Source organism: Archocentrus centrarchus, chromosome 15 (genome assembly GCF_007364275.1).
Source record: "Archocentrus centrarchus isolate MPI-CPG fArcCen1 chromosome 15, fArcCen1, whole genome shotgun sequence".
In the NCBI taxonomy this organism is placed as follows: Eukaryota; Metazoa; Chordata; class Actinopteri; order Cichliformes; family Cichlidae; genus Archocentrus; species Archocentrus centrarchus.
Window position 1 is genome coordinate 744,157 of NC_044360.1, and position 21,493 is coordinate 765,649.

Genomic DNA, 21,493 nt, shown 5'->3' on the forward strand with positions numbered 1-21,493 from the left:
GCCCCACGGCAGCTGAGATTGGCTCCCGCCGCACCGCGATCCTGAACAGGATAAGCGGAAGGGAATGGATGTGTGTGTGTGTGTGTGTGTGTGTGTGTGTGTGTGTGTGTGTGTGTGTGTGTGTGTGTGTGTGTGTGTGTGTGTGTGTGTGAGAGAGAGAGAGAGAAAATGTGTGTATGTGTGTAAGTACAAAGAGAAAAATAGCATTCACACGGCAAAATGTGCAAATTGTATTGCACATGAGTTTGAGCATTACACTTCAAATAAAATGTTGCACTGTTATCAAGGGGAAAGATGTTTGCACAGTTCAGTTGTTACTGCTCTGTGATTGTTGTATAGGATGGAGGAGCTGGTGTGTTACTGTGATGTGTGGTTGAACCTTACAGGTTAGGCAGGGTGAGTAGTGTCTATGGAAATTTTCCTGGCCCGGCAAAGCCTGTATGTATAATGTGTATAATGTGTGTATAATTACATATATAATTAATTCCTGGTAGTAGCATTAGGTCAGATACACTGTTTTTCTTCTCCAAAATATTATTTGTCATACCGCAGAAGCTGCACTCTGAGCTCCTGTTTTATTTTAACCCAATGATGTTGTAGTCATGGCTCTGACCCCATGTTTCAAAGAAAAGCAAAATGGACTTTATGGAAAAAAAATTGCTGATTTCTAAATGTTTCTCTCAAAGACTCTTGAAAGAGTAGTTGTAAAACAGCTAACTGATCATCCGCAGAGGAACGGTTTATTTGAAGAGTTTCAGTCAGGTTTCAGAATTCATCACAGTACAGAAACAGCATTAGTGAAGGTTACCAATGATCTTCTTACAGCCTCTGACAGTGGACTCATCTCTGTGCTTGTCCTGTTGGACCTCAGTGCAGCTTTGATACTGTTGACCATAACATTTTATTACAGAGATTAGAGCTTGCTATAGGTATTAAAGGTACTGCACTGCAGTGGTTTGAATCATATTTATCTCATAGACTCCAATTTGTTCATGTAAATGGGGAGTCTTCTTCACACACTAAGGTTAATTATGGAGTTCCACAGGGTTCTGTGCTAGGACCAATTTTATTTACATTATACATGCTTCCCTTAGGCAGTATTATTAGAAAGCACTGCATCAATTTTCATTGTTATGCAGATGATACTCAGCTTTACCTATCAATGAAGCCAGATGACACATCAATTAGTTAAACTGCAGGAATGTCTTAAAGACATTAAGGCCTGGATGACCTCTAATTTCCTGCTTCTGAATTCAGATCAAACTGAAATTCTTGTTCTCGGCCCCACAAATCTTAGAAACATGGTGTCAAACCAGATACTTACTCTGGATGGCATTACTTTGGCCTCCAGTAACACTGTGAGAAATCTTGGAGTCATTTTTGACCAGGATATGTCCTTCAATGCACATATTAAACAAATATGTAGGACTGCTTTTTTGCATTTGTGCAATATTTCTAAAATTAGAAACATCCTTTCTCAGAGGGATGCTGAAAAGCTCATTCATGCATTACTTAGAAAATTACACCATAAGGCACTGTTTCCAATCATAATCATTCCATTCTCTGAATTTCAGGAATAAATATTCAAAAATATTGATTGGTACAATAAATGAATATTTTATAAAAACAGTGCTTCCTTCTCATTACAAAGCAGTATTGGGGGTGAGGCTGTTTCTACTCACATTGTAATTAAATGAACTTTGAATGGAGATTTTCTACTCAAAATGCTTCTTACTATAAGCCACATTCCCTCTCTCACACACACACACACACCCCCTCTCTGATGGATGTGGGTCAGTATCTCATTCAAGAACACTCTGACATGTGGACTGGATGGAACCACAACCCTCTGAGCAAATCACCACAGTAAGATTACAGGTTCACACACCTTTAACATCTTTAGCAAGCCCTCAACAGTCAAGACTGAAAAGGTTTGCACTGACGCCCCCGGATTAGATCAACATTTCAGTACCTGAAAACAAACAAAAACAAAGAAAACAGCATATAATCCAGTTACATTAGAAAGGAATCTGAATAAAATGAGAGCCACCTGCAGCGTAGCAGAAAAAGCTTTTATTTAGTTTTGCTGGCTGAAGTCGCTCGACTCCAACAAAGAAACCAGAAAGAACATCTCAGAACATCAATAATATGAATATAGGATCTCTCAAAATTACAGCAAAACTCAGAGCTCGGGTATCAGGAGATATCCCAGAATCCCGCAGGGCAGGAAGTCGTCCAACAGCGTCAAACGGAGCAGGGGACAGTCTTTGCTTAGCAAATGAGAAGCGACCGATCGCTTATTGCAGTGATACATCAGAAGCCGGTTCTGCTCAACCTGTCAGAACCATCAGCATCAGTTTGTTTAGATGCATAGAAACCACCGACTCAGAACATATAAAAAACTCCCAACGTGGAAGCGGTACACAGGAAGTGAGTTCTCTTTACTCACTAACAAAGGCAACGTCCATCAGAAGCAGAACTGAAGGCAGAATGTGATGAAAGGAGGACGAAGGAGAGCCGGATCACGATCCCTTTGCCCACCTTTACTCTGAGGCTGGCCGGGTCGGCACGGAGACGAGGCGGGACAAACAGGAAACCAGCTCTGAGAGCCAATCAAAGCCGCGGTTAAAGCCACGATCAGGAATCACAAAAATATCATCGGAACTTTATTTTTCTGACAAGAAGCAGAAAGAAGAAAACAAGGAAGTGTAAACCGGTTTAAACTGGTTTAAAGGACCTAAATGGGTTCATTCTAGTTTACAACAAACAGGAAACGGTCACATCAGGTCATAAAACTTTTTCTAAACTCAGAACTTGTTCCTGATTTTGTCCCTCGCCTGCTTCCGTACTCTGAACGCAAACACAGGAAGTGAGATACAGGAGTGACAAAGCGAGTGCAGCTGTGTTTGGGACGTAGGAGGACAGATGTACTCTTGGTCGTCCTCGGGGGGTGTGCGATGGCGGTGCAGAGGGGGCGGGGTTGTAGTGGCGCCACAACTCGCCCTCGCGCTCTTAGCCCGGACTTGAGAAGTCTGATTTAGTCGAAGGGGCTGAAGTCCCTCTCCAGGTTCTCGGACTCGTCATCATCGGAGAAGAAGTCATCCTCGTCAATATCGTCTTCATCGTAGTCCTCGTGCCACTCAGGGACGTACTCTTCATCGTACTCATCATCATCATCGTCTTCGGCTTCTTCGCCGCCCTCGTCGCCCGCGTAGTTGTTGTTATCCGAGTCTCCAGAGTCCGACGCCCGCTCTGACTTGGACCTGAATGACAGAGAGGACATCAGTCTGTGCACGCGCTCAGTACGCACCTTAAACCTGTGTTTCATTTTGTAGGATTGCAGGTGCTGCAGGTGTGTTACTCACACTTTGTTGGTGTCGGTGTGGTTGGACAGGTTGGAGGCCTGAGTGGATTCTGGCTCCTGGCTGCTCTTGGACTGGTACCCGACCCGGAAGTCCTGGAGACACAAACAGGAAGCAGTGAGAAAATGTGACACCGTTCCTTTAAAACAATGACATCATATAAACACTCATTTCATCTGTGAGGCAGCAGGAAGTCAGGGCACTGCAGCGCCTCCTGGAGAAACACGAGGGACCAACAGCTACTGATTCATTAATTTATCTGACTAAATGTTCAGATTCTATCATGTTTCTACTTTGGTCGGGTTCCCGGCGGCTCCCATGCTGCCGAGCTTCAGTCTCTAAAATGGAAACCATGCAAATCTCATTTCCTCTTTTTTTAAATGAATCCATCAAAAAACTGGTCACATGATGGTCCAAGTACCTGATTGGCTGCAGGAAGCTAACATTTACTGCCACGATGAGAAGTAAACACACACCGAGTTTCAGCCTGACCACCTGCCTGTTATAACCATTATGGTGACATTCAGTAAATCTGGTCAGGAAATGATGGCGCTGATGACAGCGTGGAGGTGGAGTCATGCTCTTCTGTTCGCACTCAGCTCTGACCGTAAGCCGTCGATGGCTGCATTTTATCAGCAGTTGCTGGATGTGTGCACAGCCTTTTCTTCGAAGACACCCTCGCCTTCTTCGTTATAGTAAACGCTCACCTATTCACACGTGGACGCCACAGCAGGAAGTAGGAAGTGCATCCAGAGTAAAAGTCTGCGGTTTCTGATTTTTAATAAAGTATTTGACTTATTTCAAAGAGAAACGTGCCGGATCATCGTACGTCATTCATACAGCTCCTATTTACACAGGTCCTGATGGCGCCATCATCTCACAATGTGTCATCCTCATAGCACCCCCTACAGGCTCATCTGTGTAAGGAAACGGCTTCATCCTCATCAGAGCTACTGAAAGCTGTGAAACTCGTCACCCTGTTCCTCGGCTTGCTGCCTGATTTATCAGCTCGTTCTTATACTGGTTTCCTGTCAGACTGGTTTCAGACGGACTGAACTTGTTTGGCTCGGTTCTGCAGCGAGTACCTGGGTGGAGTGCTGGAGGATGGCGAGCAGGCGCTCCTGGATGCGTCGGATTAGCTCCAGACCCGTGTTGAGGTGTTCGGGTTTCAGCAGCCTCACACACGAGGCCAGGTCAGTGCACTGCAGCAGCGTCTCCTCTGAGAACAGAAAACCAGCAAATGCACCAGTCAGACCAGTTCAGATGGACTCTGATGAGGAGCAGAAGATCAGGGTCTCACCCAGCAGGATCTGCAGAGCATTGGTGTGCAGGTCCAGAGCCTCAGTCTGCTGCTCCATCACGTCCATCTTCTCCGTCTCCTGGTTGTAGTAGCTGTACACACAGGAGTAGGCCAGCACCTGCAGACAGAAGAGGGCACAGTGAGCACATACGCCAACCTCAGCAGGAGCAGCGGGAGGAGGTCGGCGCAGGGGGAGGATACCTTCCGAGCCTGAGCGAGGACTTTACAGGCGTCAATGACGAAGGTCAAAGATTTCATCTGCAGAGCTTCATTGATGGATGACACTTTGTTCTCCAGGTTGATGGCAAAGTCCTGCAGATTAACACACACACACACACGTCTGTAAAACCAGATCTGTGAGCTTCTTCACATAACACAAAAAAAAGCTCAGATCTGCTGTTCTTTCACAGTAAAAGCACACCAAGTGACCCGCAGTCATACCTTTGCCTGATGGTGGAAGGTGCATCTCTCATTATAATCCTGGAACTTCTTCTCCTGCCGCGCTGCTTTACTCACCTGCACAGTGACATCACCTTTAACATCACCAGCTGATCACTAATCAATAAGTCACAGCTGTGTTTTAACAGCAGGTTAAATCAGTTTGATAACACGTTACATGCCAGGATCACAGAATTATCAGACTGGTTTTTGTTCTGACTGGCTGACTCATGTGGTCATGTGACAGCATGTGGACCAACCATGGCAGAGCAGTTGTAGTAATCTTTGTGCGTCGGTTTCCAGGGTTTCAGGCAGCGCCAGCAGAAGCCGTGGTTACACTTGGCACAGGTCATACTGAGGAGAGACAACATCAGCATCAGTGTGTGTATGTCTCCGAGTGTGTGTGTGTGTGCGCGCGTGTCTGTGTGTCAGAGAGTGTGTGTGCGTACTGCAGGCAGCCTTCGTTCTTCTCGATCTGAGCCTGGCAGCTCGGGCAGCGTTTGGAGATGAGCTTGGCGAGGTGTTTGCTCTGAGCTTCCATGCTCATTCCTTCGTAGTAACCGCCGTCATCCATCCACTGGGACATGTGACTGCAGCTCGCCGGGTAATGCGCCTGCAGGGGCGGAGCCATCACTCATTAGTCAGAATAAGTATGAACGATGTTCAGCTGTCCTGTTCCTCTGATGTTCACAATCACACTCACCCAACATTTTTAATGTGTTTCTGTGAGTCAGTGCTCGAATCGGGCTTCTAATCCACAGACTGCATACAGAAGATGGACATACCCTCCACTGGTTTCTGATGTCCCGCTATGAAGACTGAGCTCTTCATTTGAAACCTGACTGTGGAGCTGCTCACTCACTGATTACCAGCTTCTGACTGACAGGGTGTCAGCCAATGAGCACTCTGGGTAACCCTCCTCTGTGACTAACGGGACCAAAATTAACTTCATGTTTCCTTCAGTCGGACCTGAAAGCAGCGACTGAGGCCACAAACACACCAGGAACCTGTTAACTGAGCTCAGATCATTTCCTCATATACTTCTGTCCAATCAGTCACCCCCTGCTGGACACTAGGCAGAATGCAGGTTTAAGGCATGTTGGTCATCTTTTTATACAGTCTGTAGTAAAATAAGGTTCTCTCATTGGCTGATCTCTCAGCAGGTGGCAGTGCTCAGCTATTTTTTTTTTTTTTTTGGGGGGGGTGAAGTGCTGTTACAGTAAAGTCAGTGAATAAGTATGAATGTGAATTTGAACACTGTAGGTGAGATTGTTTGAGTTATCATGTTCACAAGAGTTTTGGAAAACTTGACCTCTGACCTTTAGCTTGATGTCAAGCTTGCCGAGATTTGTCTGAGTTTTATTCGGTGCATCTGTGGTGTGATTGTGAACATCCAAGGTCACATCGGTCTCAAGTTTTAGTGGAACAGAGCCCGAGGCTTTGACAACACCCCCACCCCCCCGCCTGAGAGTTTATGTGTCGTTGATACCTGTTAATGTTTGTACAGTAATCACTGGACAAAAAGGGCCTGTATCCAGAAAGATCGGGAACGCTCCGGAATGCTCCGTGGCAGATCCGACTTTATGGATCTGCCAGGTATCCGTAATGTTTGCTGAGAGAATACGGGAAGATCTGATCTGTCACAGATGTTTAAATGGATATTATCCAGATGTTATTTGGATATGTAACAGATGTTCAGAGTTTGGATTTTTCAGGGTCCAATCTTGTCCATCTGAGCCTCTTTATTCAGCACATCAGTTGAAATACAAATGGCTGAGTAAGAAGCTTAAATTGTTATCTTTATGCTAAAATCATAATGATAATCTGCGGCCTGTGATTGAGTTATGAGTTTTGAGCATAATGAACCAATGTTGTAGTGGATCTACGAGTTTGGACGTCCTGGGTGACCTCGATCTACAGTTATCACATTCAAACAGTTGAACACTGGTCGCCCGCCCCCGGCCAGCGGGGTGCCGACAACATAAAAAATAATACTAAGTGTGAGAAACCATCTCGGGTGACCTCTGACCTCAGGAAAGTTGCAGCTGAAGCAGGAGGACCAGCAGCACTTGGAGCAGGTCGCCATGCTGCCCGTGTTCTCCTTGCAGAGGATCTGATCGCAGCCCTGAGGGTTGGTGCACCAGGTCAGGTTGGAGCAGCACTCCACGTAGCCTCTGAGCAGGGCGTTCTCATACTGCGGTGGAAGAAGAGGAGGAGTTTAACCTAAACACCTGCAAACAGGACAGGTGACACCTGATGATGGTCATGGGGTGCGTTACCTTGGCGATGGTGTCCTTGTCGGTGAGGATGTTGAGGAAGAACTGGGAGGTGGGCTGAGCCTGGCAGTCTGTGATTGGACAGTTGCAGTTCATGACCAGGTTCTGTTCGATCCTCGCCGTCAGGTACTCCTGCCAGCATGACTGCACACGCACACACAGACACACAAATTGTCACACACGCAGCGTGCCACGCCCACTGACAATCAACAACAATGGCAAGCGGCGCTGACCTGGCAACAGTAGTGCATGCAGCTCAGAGACGGCACCGGCTCCATGCTGCTGCTCCACGGGCTCAGGCACACCGGGCAGGTGGAGGCGGGGCTCGGCGGCGTCTGAGGATTCCGGCACTTGAGGCCGGCAGCCATGATGAGGGCGTCGGGGTCGTCGGTGTACCGCTGCACCAGCAGATCCACGTTCCACTTACAGTGAATTAAGAGATGCTCAGCCCGGTCCAGGTCCAGACTCAGAGTCCCCGCAACCTAAGGCAGCAGACAGAGGTCACCTGACAGCAAACACACCTGAGTGGGTGGAGACTACTTTGAACCCCCGACCTCTCACACACACACACACACACACACACATTCCTCTGCTACGTCTCACCTGTTGGACTGTCCTCTGCATCAGCTGACGAACTTCCTCCTGTGTCATCGTGCGACCCATTGAGAAGAGAACTGCATCCAGAACGCCGTCCTCGAACCGCCGCGGTGCAGGCACCAGACTGCAACACACACAGTCACACACTCCTGAAAACACACACACACACTGATGGCGCAGTTGCTCATTAACTAAAAATAATCAGCAGATTTACTGATAATTTTCTAACCCCATGCTTTTACTTTGAAAAACTCATCTACGTTGACATTAAGTGTTGGTTTTTCTTTAATAAGGTTCACGATTTAAATGTGTTCAACAGTGCTGTGCTTGCTAATCAGTTATTCAGTTTCACAATAATATCAAAAAAATTCAATACCAGCATATCTTTTTTTTTTTTAATTAAATTATATATATATATATATATTCCAAAAAAAAGACAGTTTAGATGAATTTCTAAAAAAAAAAAAATACATAACCCACACGCGTTACCTACCACAGGTCAGTCTGCCAGACCTTAACTTTACATGCTGTAGTACCATTTTTTGTAATATTTCAACTTGCTATACATCAATACATTCTTTATATCCCAAATGTAAATATGTATGAAAGAAGTCCACAGTAACTAAAGGGAGTAGCTACATGTGCACTAACCCACAACAAGATTCAAAATTGTTTATTTTGACTTTTTTTTCTAGACACAGATGTCAGATGCATTCTTCAAAATTGTCAATGAGGAAAAAGTTGCAGAGGCCTTTGAAACCACAGAATTAATTTTGAGTGTTCATAATTTCATTTTTAAGATCCACTAATTTTTATAATCTGTAGGAGAAAAAAAAAGAAAAAACTACTTCCAATCAGAGCTCAGAGGGTCCCAGGAAGTTATACAGGAAGGCACAAAGACAGACCTCGGAGAAAAGAACTACATTTCCTGGCAAAACGACGTCACTTCCTGTTGTTGCAGTCATTGTCTCACATGAAACCATGTGATAGTTCATGCTGACAACATAACAGATATTCCAATTTAGGACGTGCTGTTAGCAGCTGATGAGATTGATAAAACACCTGGATTTTTACACGATTTCTGCGAACGCGCTGGACGAAGGAAATGTCGCTCTGGGACACGTTGAACGTGTGACATTACACAAGAATTTTTGCTCTATTGTATGTCGACTCATAACTCCCTTTTAACAGTTTTCCTGAGTATAGCGCCTCCTGTGGCAGAAACAACTCATCTCTGCTGTTTACACGAAGAGCCTTCATTAAAAACGTGACGGCACAAACTCTTCGTCCTCAGGCTCGATGGGCTAGAGGGTTTTTATTGCTGCGGTCACGAGTCGGGACACATTTTGGTGTTCAGTGTTTAAAGTTTATTTACTGCACTATACTTAGTGTAATAACTGTATGCAGAGTGTGTGCTAGCCAAATAAACTTTGTTATTGTAGTTTTTAGGGGTGCTGGTGTTCTTTAAGTGCAGTGTAGGTTAGACTTTTATTGACTTTGAACCTTTAACGCAGACCGTGACAAGTTTCAAATATCTCGCCGTTTGCAGCAACAATCACCATAATAAGTATGTTGGGTGTGAAGTGCCAATTCTATCAGAATCTGTTCAAATGTTTCTGATAGGATGTAATTATTACGGTAATGCAAAGTGCGCTCGCACAGACGTGTCGGCAGCGACATGCATGGTGGTGAAGGGTTAATTGACAAAGTTCGTCTGATTTAGACTTTAGTTTGCGCCCAGCAGCAGCTCGCCTCACGTGGCGATAACCCACCGACACCAGCGGCGTTTGTCAAAGTTTTTTTCTCTGTCCCTTTCTGAGAAACGAAAATCTTCATTTTAGAGTTCAATAATAAATTTGTTGAAACATTTCAAAGGGGTCACCACAGCGGGAGGAAACCCTGAACCACTGGTGTTAAATATGTGGCTTGGGGACCTAAACCGGGCCGCGGGAGTCTGACTCACTATCTGCTTTGACCCACGACCTGCTGCAACGGTGAGGAGGGTCAGGACCGAGGGGCCGAGCTGTCGGGTCACCTCAGGCAGCGCACATTTTAAATAGATTATTATGGGATAGTTTTACTGCTCAGTTCACCTCAGATAAAACACTCAGCCCAGGACCACAGAGCTGGACCCTTCCAGGACAGCGCCCCCTGTTGTGGGGTTTGTTTCTGTGCAACAAACTGCTCATGAACCCGAACTGAAGTGTGAATCAGATGCGTGCAGATCTCTGACGAACAGATCAGGCGTTCATACGAGCTGCTGCTCAGTTTTAATGAATCTGTTTGGAACCCGGCTCAGAGACTCCATGTTTAGGAGGAGTCTCGAGACGTTTGGGAAGAACATCTAAAGATGTGACCTGAGCCTGAAACAAGAGGCAAAAAAATGAGATAATTTCAGCTCTGAAGCATTAAAGAAAACCAGCAGCTGCAGAGTTCATCTCCAGGAGAGGAGTTCTGTGTGCTGGAGGAGGGTTGATGGAAGAACCACTGCAGCTCAGTTTGATCATCATTAAAGTTTATTTGGGTCAGATTTAGAAGTTTAGTTTAAAAAGAAACGTTTTTCTGTGCAAAGAATAATTAAAATAATCAGCATTTAAATCAGAATCAAAACAAACAAATCAAAGTTTGAACTCGACTTTATTTTCTTTTTGTAGAAAATTAAACAGGTGATTTTTAAGTCTTTAAGTCACTTTGAGTTTGGTTTCAGTGTGATGTGGAGAGGTCAGGGGTCAAACAGAATATATACAGCATCGTAACTCAGATGTTTCAGCGTTGTTTTAAGGATGTTTGATTTAAGGAACAAACGGCTGATCAGTTCACAGCAGAGCAAAGACTTCATCCAAGAAATCATCGTACAGATGATAACTGAACATCTGGAAATCCAGAAGTCACGGCGAGCTCATGGAAAAAAATAATAAAGATAAATCAGGAGCCCCCAAATATCTGCTGTAAAGTTTTAACTCACTGTGGCGCCTCTGCTGGATTGCAGAGGAACTGCAGCTTTGGTGCTTCTGCGGTTCTATTACCATAAATCACCTCCACCTGCACAGAGTTTTATGATTACCCTATTTCTGAGGATCCCTGGTTATGTACGGCAGACCCCTGGAGGCCCCCAGACCACGTCTTTCCCAGCTGCATTTCCTGTCAGCTGCTAATAAAAAGGAAGTCCCATAAAAAGTAAAAGCTAGCGTGCAAATAAATCTGGATTCTTCTGTTTTAGAAATCACCGTCTGTAAAACAAAGTGCTCCTTGTAGCTTAAAAGGGCGGGGCTTAGCTGTGAAGGAGACTGAACCCGTGTGTAAGGTCAGAAGTCACGGTCACACCTGATGTCGGCCCGGCTGTCAGCTTCCTTCCTGATGTCGGCCCGGCTGAAGGAGAACTGGGCCTGGCCCTTCTGCGGCGTGGACGGGTCCTCGGGGACAAACTCCACGATGTGCGGGTTGTCATCGTTGCGGCGGATGCAGCCCTTGCTGATGACGTGCATGATACATGAGAGCACGTCGCTGGTGCTGCAGCTGAAGCGCCCGGAGCCCGGAGAGCGAGACGCCTCCTGCTTCTGACAGGAGTCCAGCACCTGAAAGAGAACCGGGTCAGAACCACAATTCTCCACCGCAGGCTTTTATTTTGAAAGGTGCACCTGTGACATCTGACCTTGAAGACGAGGTTATCGATGTGCATCTCCTTTTCCTGCTTCATGATGTGGACAATCAGGCAATAAATGTAGTTCCTCTTCCTCTCCAGCGTGCCTGCCGCGTCCTCGTCCACATTCAGGTACGTCTGTTTGGGCAACAGCCGCACAGATGCTGGGTCGCCATCGTGACTGCGAGAGGCCACCTGCTCATTCAGCCGCAGCACACCTGAAACATAGAGAGCCAGAGTCAGAGCGAGGTCACAGACGCGGCGTGCCAGAGGGTGGGTGCGCACATGAGAGGCGGGTCTAACCTTGGATGGGGTCGTCCGGGTGGCTGCACGTCAGCGGTCCGCCCTCGTTGATGAGCGGCAGCAGAGCGTGCAGCAGCACAGCGGCGGACAGTCCAGTCACCTGCAGCAGAGCCTCAACTCCAACCTCCTGCATACGCACAGAAATATGACAGTCAGCAAACATCACAAGCCAACAACGCCATTAATCCCGCGGGCACCGAGACCCTGAGGAGCTACCTGCTCGCTGTTGAACTGCAGCAGGACGAACATCTGGAGCGTGGAGACGTGCAGCGTCCAATGGCCGAATTGCAGCTCGGCGTGACCGAGCCATGTCCACTGCAGCCGCCGAGGCTTCGAGTGACTCAGACCGTACATGGACTGACCTGCAGACAGGATGTGACAACGCAGACAGGATGTGACAACGCAGACAGGATGTGACAACGCAGACAGCATGAGGCGATCCAGGCTTACGGCAGGGAAAACCCTGGTTTACAACGAACTTGATCCTGGTTAAACTGAGTTCACAACACAGCAAATTCTGGCTTAGAGTTAATCCCGGTTAAGGTTAGAAATTAGTTCACAGCACAATGATGCGATCAGACCGTGGGTGTAGAACTGGGTGGAGTGGCACTGACTGTGGGTGTAGAACTGGGTGAACTGGTTCAGGTAGGTGCAGAGTTCGGCTGGAAAGTGTTTTGCTGGCTCATCCAGGTAGCAGAGGGATGAAACGGCCCAGCAGCGCGGCGACAGAACCAGAACCTGGACTTCTGCCTCTTCCTCTGACTCTGCCCACTCCTCCATCATCTATGGCACCAAGTGAAGGACAAAAGGCATCAAACTATTGTAAGACTGAATTATTAGGTACGTTCTGTTACTGCTGTGAGACAGGTTTCTTTGACCTGGTCTTGCTCCTGCAGGTTTCGGTCCAGCTGCTGCAGCCGGTACAGGTGGAATTCCTGCTGCAGCTCAGCCGACTCGCTCAGGTTCTTCAGCATCTGCTGAGGGAAGCGACTCGGGAAGCAGCTGCCGATCTGATCCACCACGGCGTTCTCCAACCACACGTTCCCCTGAGCCAGCAGCCGGTCACCCAGGTAGTACCTGCAGCGAGACGAGAAAGATGAGAGGTGGTGAGCTTTAGTGATGCGTGCCGGGACTTCAGTGCGGCAATGATGCGTTCACACCTGTAGAAGTGCTCGAAGGTGCTGGCGAGCTCCAGGCCTGACAGGAAGAGCATCGGCTCCAGAAACTGCTGCAGCCGCTCCAGGGTCTCCACACTGCCAGACGCCGCGCCGCCGGCCTGGATCATCTGATCGATGTACTGAGCAAAACGCTCGCTCACCTGCAACAAACGACACCATCACACTGTACACGAATGACACCAGAATGTATTTTTGGGGATTAGGCAGCTGTAATAAACTCGGGGCTGGAGCGTGTCGGCACTCACGTGCATGGCTCTCAGGATGGAGAGCTGCAGCAGGGCAGAGGAGAAGCCATGTCGGAGGGCGAGGACGAAGGCGGTCTGTTGTCCGAATAGCTCCTCCATGGCGTTCTTCAGCCGCAGGTAGAGCCTCCGATATCGCTCCACAAAGTCTGGCAAAGTGCAGCTCGACTCCAGGAACTTCTTCACCTGAGGGGGTGGAGTCATGTCATTGTCATGTGAACCCTTAAACCGCAAACAGATACAGTCAGACCACCCTCACATTTGTGATCAACTGCATTCACTGTCTCACCTGGCGCTGTACCACTGCCTGCCAACAGAGGGCGATGCCTGCGATGCTACTGCTGCTTTTCACTTTGGGTTTGGCTGAAGAGGAGGAGGAGGAGGAGGAGGAGGAGGGCGTGGAGGCATCTTTGTTCTTCCCGTCTTTACCATCTGGAAGAAGACGACATTGCAAAGGTTTGGTTTTCTGAGCGCGTGCTCGCCATCAATAAGTTTGACCAGAAACATGAAATGAGAACGCGGCAGCCACAAACGTAAAGTGAAGCAGTGCCTCTGATCGGTCCTTTCCAGCTGAAAAGAAACGACGTCAGTGACTGCGATGGGAACAGGAAGTCAAATTAGGAGCAGTCCAAACTGAAGGAAAACAAGATGGAGGAAAGGCTCGTCTGAAGGAAGCCGAATGTTTCAGTCTCTTCAGATGAGGAAGGTCGCCAGGCGCCCCCTGCTGGAGGCATTTAAATAAACTGCAAATGTAAATGTATCAGACTCCTCCCCTTGGGGGGGGGGGGGTCTTTTTTTTAAATGAAACTGAAATCTGTATCAGCCCATCAGCTGCAAATATCTAAAGTTGAGCAGCCAGCAGGGGACGACACCGCCTTCCAACCCTCATGTGGACACATGAGATGTCAGAGCATAAAAACAAAACTAACAGGGTCCAACTGCAGCACCTCCACCCCCTCAGGCACATTTCATCACCTCTGCTGGCGAGGAGATGTCCCGCTCCACCAGCCAAAGCCGGTATATTGTTGTACTCGGAGGCGTCAGACTCCTTTGATAAAACCGTAGTTTTACCTCACAGAACACGATGCACGTTCGCAACAAACGATTTTAAATAAAGTCACAAAGTCCAAACAGGTACAGGATTCGATCTTGTGTTACAAGCTGGCTCAGAAGCTGCACCATAAGGTGGGGAGACTCCAAAGCTGACCGCAGACATGACTTTATCCACTCCTCATCAGGTGTAGTCAAAGGCGTAACAATTGTCATTTAAGCCGTTATTAACAGAAAGCATCGTTTACGCTGATCTGACGACAGTTTGTCCAGGCTGACGAGTCGAGCTCAGACCCCGCGGCTCCTTGCTATTACAGAGCTCCACCCTCTGAATCACATCCTGATGTCGTGTTACACGTTTCTTTAGTGAAGCCGTACTTCCGTCTCTGCAGCTGCGCTCCGTTATCACTTTTGATTAAAACGAAAAGTTAGAATGACAACTTTAAAGGACATATTATCGTTTAAATTTTGTGCAACATCTGTGAAAGTTTTGGGTAGCACGTGGTGTAGTGGTTAGCACTGCTGCCTCACAGCTAGAAGGTCTGGGTTCGACTCCGACTTGGCCTGGGTTCTCCCCGTGTCTGCGTGGGTTTCCTCCCACAGTCCAAAGACGTGCAGTTACTGGGGTTAGGTTACTTGGAGTGCCTAAATTGCCCGTAAGTGTGGGTGGGAGTGTGGATGTTGTTTGTCTCTCCATGTTGGCCCTACGACAGGCTTGCGACCTGTACAGGTGTACCCTGCCTCTCGCCCTATGACAGCTGGGATAGGCTCCATTCCCCCCGCCACCCTGAAGAAGATAACCGGAAGAGAACGGATGGATGGAAGTTTGTGGAGGTGAAAACCAGAACACGATCACCTTGTGCGGCTTTTTGGTTTCATTTGGATTACGTCGTCCTGCAGAGACACGAAAAGCCATCGAAACCGCACACGAACACCTCTCATGTTGGTGCGGTGTTTTAATGCTGCAGCAGCTCCTGACAGAACCAACAGCGATCAGGCCGTTTGATAAACCCAACTGATCGTCAGCTCTAACCTAGCACGTGTTCTGAGAGCTAAAACAGCCGTTTTGGTCAGTGGAGTCTGGTGGCTTTGGAAACATCGGTTTAATGTGAGGGGGTGAAGACCAAGTTCTGCAGCTTCGTGCAGCTCAAACCATCAGCTGGGAGCAGAGGAGGAAGAGGAGGACTGCAGTCGGACCCTCGAACAGAGTGAGGCCTCTGAACTCAGCTGTTACTTACTCTTCAGCTCTTTGCTTCTGTTGAGACCTTCTGGAGACAAAATAAACTCCTTTAAGTTATTAACGTTGATTGAGGGTCAAAAGTCAGCTTTTCAAACCTGCTACAACTAAGGAAGTGATAAACCTTCAACAGCGACTCAGCTGCGCAGCTTTAACGCTGTCAGCCATTTTTAAAGACACACTGCTTTGAAAATAAGATCCTTTATTATTTATGCTTCTTGCAATGAGACAGAAATAAGAGCATCTTTGGAGCACTTTCTGCTTCTGTGTTAAAGATCCTCTGAGGATCTAAAACAGGACAAGTTTTAGATATAAGTTTAGATTTGACTAAAACAAAAAAGCCTGATGATGCAGACTGATGTGAAGTGTCAGCTGTCTGAGTGGAGTAAATCCAACAGGAAGTGAGCTTAAGAACATGGAAACTATCACAGTAGAAGTAGGAACAAGCTGATGGACTCACTCGATTTGACAGGCGGTTTGAGCTCCTCGCCGTCCACTCGGCTCGTGTCCACGTGGACCAGCAGGTGGGTGAGGCGCCTCACTCGAGAATTAAAGATGGTGGCCCGGCTCTTACAGCGGCGGGGCGCCTCGGAGTTATCCAGATACTCGCTGAGCAGCCAGGACAGAGGGCTGCAAGCCGAGGATTCTGGGTAAACAAAGGAACGCACACGGGACATCAGGCCGTGAGACAGCCGAGTTTCCCCTTCAACAGTCTGCTTTAATGAGGTCATAATCAGCATGTCCTAATTAATCCTAATTAACATGGACGACCTGATGCATAAACATCCATCCTACGTCAGTCTCCCAGAAACGTCTGCAAGATTTAAGTGCACAAAAAACTGATTTTACAACAACGGTCCAAAATATTTCCATAAAAATAATCAAAAGGAAATAAAAATGAACTAAGTTTAAAATCAAGTCAGAAATGTCTGAAACTATGATAATAATCCCACAGAGGTTAACAAACCAAAACAGAACTGAATATATTTTTTAGAAAACTTTAATGTTTAAAAAGTTTTAAATGATCAAAACAATTAAAATGTCGCCAAAACACAAAGAAAAATAAACAAACTGATAAAAATGTTGAAAGATTTTAATAAACCGCAGAAGCTGATTTTCTGTCTTATTTTAGAAGTGATGCAACCTCACTCTGCCTGACACGGTGTGTGTGTGTACATGTGTGTGTGTGTATGTGTGTGTACCTGACAGTGTGATGCTGTGCACGATCGGTGTGATCAGAGCCTCCCAGCAGGTCCGACCCAGAGCTTCGGCCGCCTCAGCGTCCGGCAGGAAACGATCAGCGAACATCTGCTCGTGTCTCAGAGCACTGTTCAGCCTGCACACACACACACACACACACACACACACACACACACACACACACACACACACACAGTTTCAGTTTTTCAGAGTACTCTTATTGTACTTGCTACAGTCAATCAGAGTATTTTCTAATATTTTAACAGTATCATTAAATTCCATTCCAGTTTTTAGGGCATTTTAATGTATTTTTATTGTAGTACTATCACAGTATTGAAGTATTTTTGTTGAAGCACTGCAGGTTATTTTTCACAGTATTTTCTGCAGTACTGTCAGAGCGCTGAGCAGTACTTTCTGTAGTACAGTGAGCGTCGCACAGGGAATTTCATTCGTCTTGTAAAAAATCCGTCTTTTGTGTAAGTCGGAAAAAAATCAGATTCTTCCAAATACCGGACAGTTTGGGTTCTAATATCGAATTTCGCTGCAACGGCTTTCTGCTTCATCTCTGGATTTGCTTCTGAAAATTTTATCATCTCATACTTTCGCTTGTAAGTGCGAGTTTGTAGTTCACACACGATTATCTCCGGTGAAATGAACCGATTCGCCCGGTGCAGCCAATCTAGACGTCACGTGACTGTATAAACACTCAAGCAATCTCCAGGCGTTGTTAGTGCGTGTAGTTGTGTACGAACGAGCCGATGCACAGAGTTTGTGTAGATATTGGAAGTGGGCGTGGCGGGAGCTGAGGAGGGCTTTAGCACTAAACTCATCCAATTAAGCGATCATTTAATTGGAAATGTGTCACAATGGGAGCAGATTTATCATCTGAGGCAGGAGAAAATCCGACTTGTATGATCTGACTTAGGAGATGATTTTATTGGAATTAATGTTAGGAACAAAATCTGATTTGTGCAACTTTTACTGTACTTGTCCTTGCTAGTTAGACGCAGTACTCAGAGTGTGTTTTTCTGTATCTTTGCAGTATTTATACTTGTTGAAGAGCTGCAGCAGCTGCGTCTTGTCCTCGATCACCTCCTGACACCAGGTGTGGGCCTTGGTGCTGTAGAACAGGTAGGTCCGACAGCACAGCTGCTCCTTGAACACCGGCCAGAACGTCGGCTTCGGACCCAGAACCTCGAAGCCGTGGACCCGGGTGTCGATGCCCCCCTGTGACAGAGAGGAACGAGGTCAGCAGGAGGACAGAAAGTTGAAGGAAACAGAACTGAGCTCTGAGTCTGACCTGCTGGCACCGCTTGACCCTGATCTGGATGATGGACCAGAACCGGGTCATGTTCTCCAGCAGAACCACGCGGCTGGCTGACGGCGGCACATTCACCTGCCAAAATGTGCACAGATGGACAGATGAGGGAACGCTTCACATGAACGAGGACCGGCATCTCAGAGACTCGTACTCACCGTGTTCAGCTCTGTGTTAATGTTAGTGGGCTCGTCTCCTCCCAGGACCAGAATCCGGGCCGGCATGTAGCTCGAGTCCTCGCTGGCCACCAGGATGGCGAGTTGCCTGAGCCGAGACAAGAGGCGGTCAAACATGCGTTTTCTGAGCAGAGGAAGCAGACACAAAGGAGCCGGAGCCCTGCCTACCTGATGATGACACCTTTGTGCATGCAGATGTTGATGAAATGCGAGCCGGTGCAGCCGTTCGACTCCCAGTAGGTTTTCGGGTTCTTGTCAGTCAGCTTGTTAGCTCGATGGTGATTGGATGAAACCTCCACCTTCTCCCAGCATTTATCCTCCTTCAGCTCCACGCTGGACCCTGAAACAGCACCAGGAACATCAGTTAGATCCAGGCTTCCCCACCCAGTCCCACTGAACACAATCACAAACAGTGGGTCTGATGTCATGGAAACAGACTCCTGCTCCAATCAAAGTGACAGAGGGCATTTATTGTAGCTCACTGCAGGAAGCCACCACCAGAGGGAAGCGTGAGCTCTGATCTGGGTAACCGTTTGGGAGTAGTTTCAGTTTAAGCTGGTTGGAAAAGGTGACTCAGAACAATATAAATGAAGCCTCGTTAGCATTTAAACAATAATTCATTTAACATGAATTCACATTTCAGCCTCCGGCCTCCTCCTTTAAATCTCCACTGTCAGTACCACAGACTGTGTACAGAAAATAGATGTTGCTCCCATGACATCACTTGCTGGATTCACAGCATCGCCACAGGAAGTCTGCTGCGGCGCCGAGTTGCTGCCAAACCAAACGCTCGATGATGATTGGACACCAAGCATTTCTTCTTCTCTCATCGGTTCTCGCACACACCTGCGGACAGACTTCCAGCAGCAGGTGAAATGTCAGGATTTAACAAACCTTGGCACAGATTCCTGAGGAACACGTCGAAGAATGGGATGTTGATTGGTTGGTGGCTGCGGCGGTGCTCCTCGATCTGACCCAGCACCATCTGACAGGAAACAGGAAGCAGTTTCTTTAAAAACACTCCTGACTGAACAGACGCGGTTAAATGCAAACTGAGGAGTCGTCTCTAGGTGACATAAGCTCCTCCTCCCCCTTACCTGGATGCATCCTGCGAGCACGCTGGTGGTCATTTTCTTGTAGAGGCTGGCATACTTCTCGCAGTCGGTGATGAGGTCTCGCAGCTCGGTGACCAGCAGCAGGTTGGTGCTGTGTTTGTCCAGCGCCTTCACCAGCGCCTCTTTGGTCCCCAGGCGACACATCACCACGGCGTAGTCTTTGTTCAGAGACGCCAGCCGGTACAGGAAGCGGATGAAGAGCTGCACCACCTGCAGGAGGAAGCAGCAGGTCAGTTGATGTCAGCAGCTTTACCTCTGACTGTGCTGTGAGCGTGCTCCCTGACCTCTCTGTCATTAACGAAGGCCGTCATGGAGGACAGGCAGGGCTCGATGCTCTCGTGCCACGGCAGCACGTCCTCCTGGTAGTTATCCAGGAACTTGTTCAGGATCCTGCAGGAACAAAGCCAATCAGACCAGATCGACAACATCCACAACAAGGCGAGCGGGGTCAGGGGTCAATGTACCTGAGGATGGAGAGCTGGACGGCCCGGTCGGCCCGGTGCTGCTCCATCAATCGGACCAGGTCCTGGTAGGTGTCCCGACTGTGAGTCACCTGCACAAACACAGGACCCAGAGTCAGGACATGCACCTGTATTCGACAGCAACTGAAACACACCTGCAGTGCGCACGCGCGTGTGTGTGTTACCTGGCTGCGCTCCTCCTCCAGCTGTGAAGCATCATCACACAGCAGCTGCTCCAGAGTCTGGATCACCTCTTTGGTGGCCGTCATCTCCTTCAGACTCACAACCAACATCTGCAGCTCAGTGTCCTTAAAGTCCAGCTGCTCGCAACTCTCTGAGCACACCATCAGTTCGGTTTAATAAGGACACAACTCCAAACTTGATTTATTGGTGATAAACTTATTTAAAATGTGTGACTGGCTGTCTGTACCTTTGCTCTCCAGCTTATGCACCATGGAGATGTGGTTGAGGGCGATGATGGCGAGCATGGTCTCGGCTCGGGACAGAGTCAGACACTTCTTGAGGATGGCGGTGACGTCACAGGCGACCAGCTGCTCTGCGAGGCTCTTGTGGTTGGATATGAGCATGATGATGACGAGCAGCCCATTCCGCACCGACGGCACGCAGCTGCGCAGAGGAGGGCGTGTCAGCATGAGGCGGTCACATGGTGCGAAAGGTAACAGTTGACCCGAAGGTCACTCACCCTTTTGTGTTCAGCATGAGGTCGATGGCGGCCGGGATCGCGCCCAGTAGGCCTTTGGAGCCCTCGGGCGTGGCCGAGCCGATGCTGGCGAAGATCTCCAGCATCATCTGGGTGCCGGACTCGGAGAGCGGGGGGCTGCTGCCGACACTACGCAAGTCGTGTTTACTGGCGCCGGTGATGACCTTTAGAGTCTGAGGGGAAGAGGGGCCAATCAATGATCATTTCACCTCAAACATCAGCAGCAGATCAGCTGTGAACAGATATTGTCTCACCGCCAGTGCCAGCTGCTGGACGTGTGCCACGCCTGAGAACTCCTGCATGCAGGACAAGATGGCTTTGACCCCGCCCTCAGTGGCAAAGGAAACCCTCCACTCATACTTCAGCATGAGGAGGTGGGTGAGTCTGAGCATGCTCACGACCACATCTTTAGAGGAGGAGCCGAGCAGCTCCACCAGCAGCTTCAGCACCTTATCCCTGTGAGAGAAACATGCCGTCACATTTACTTCCTGCTGCAGATCACGCTCACATCAGGACCACACCCTCACATCAGGACCACACCCTCACATCAGGACCACACCCTCACATCAGGACCACACCCTCACATCAGGACCACACCCAGAGGATTTAAAGGGACAGTCGGTCAGTTTTTTAATAGGAAAGGAGGGTGCGTCATTATATCTTCCAAACTGATGCCATCTCATGAACTTATATTAAAAATACAGAGCAGCCAGTCTGGTGCCCCCCCCAGTATTTGAATTAGGTTTTACATGGAGACAGGCCACAAAGGCAGAAGAGGGGTCGTAGGTGTTGGAGTGAGATTTAAATTTGTGTCTCCACCTTCAGACTCAAAGTATGAAGCATCAAACCGATCCTCTGTGGTCGGAGCAGGGCTGCAAC

General features: G+C 48.0%; 1 protein-coding gene across 1 annotated transcript in view; it reads right to left on the minus strand.

Moving 5' to 3' along the window:
* Window positions 1-2,053: 2,053 nt before the first annotated feature.
* The window catches only part of cul9 (cullin 9), a 35,302-nt gene continuing 15,862 nt past the window's right edge, over window positions 2,054-21,493 (minus strand). The window contains 36 exon segments of the mRNA XM_030747433.1: window positions 2,054-3,263; window positions 3,366-3,457; window positions 4,448-4,581; window positions 4,663-4,780; window positions 4,864-4,974; window positions 5,104-5,178; window positions 5,361-5,454; window positions 5,550-5,713; window positions 7,130-7,294; window positions 7,380-7,520; window positions 7,610-7,858; window positions 7,980-8,097; window positions 11,298-11,548; window positions 11,626-11,831; window positions 11,917-12,043; window positions 12,133-12,278; window positions 12,531-12,699; window positions 12,795-12,993; window positions 13,077-13,234; window positions 13,340-13,522; window positions 13,626-13,768; window positions 15,625-15,654; window positions 16,084-16,269; window positions 16,826-16,959; window positions 17,875-18,050; window positions 18,124-18,219; window positions 18,300-18,405; window positions 18,486-18,657; window positions 19,212-19,302; window positions 19,415-19,642; window positions 19,717-19,822; window positions 19,897-19,985; window positions 20,079-20,227; window positions 20,324-20,520; window positions 20,597-20,787; window positions 20,869-21,070. Coding sequence (XP_030603293.1) covers window positions 3,038-3,263; window positions 3,366-3,457; window positions 4,448-4,581; window positions 4,663-4,780; window positions 4,864-4,974; window positions 5,104-5,178; window positions 5,361-5,454; window positions 5,550-5,713; window positions 7,130-7,294; window positions 7,380-7,520; window positions 7,610-7,858; window positions 7,980-8,097; window positions 11,298-11,548; window positions 11,626-11,831; window positions 11,917-12,043; window positions 12,133-12,278; window positions 12,531-12,699; window positions 12,795-12,993; window positions 13,077-13,234; window positions 13,340-13,522; window positions 13,626-13,768; window positions 15,625-15,654; window positions 16,084-16,269; window positions 16,826-16,959; window positions 17,875-18,050; window positions 18,124-18,219; window positions 18,300-18,405; window positions 18,486-18,657; window positions 19,212-19,302; window positions 19,415-19,642; window positions 19,717-19,822; window positions 19,897-19,985; window positions 20,079-20,227; window positions 20,324-20,520; window positions 20,597-20,787; window positions 20,869-21,070 — 5,422 coding nt within the window. The 3' untranslated portion in view covers window positions 2,054-3,037.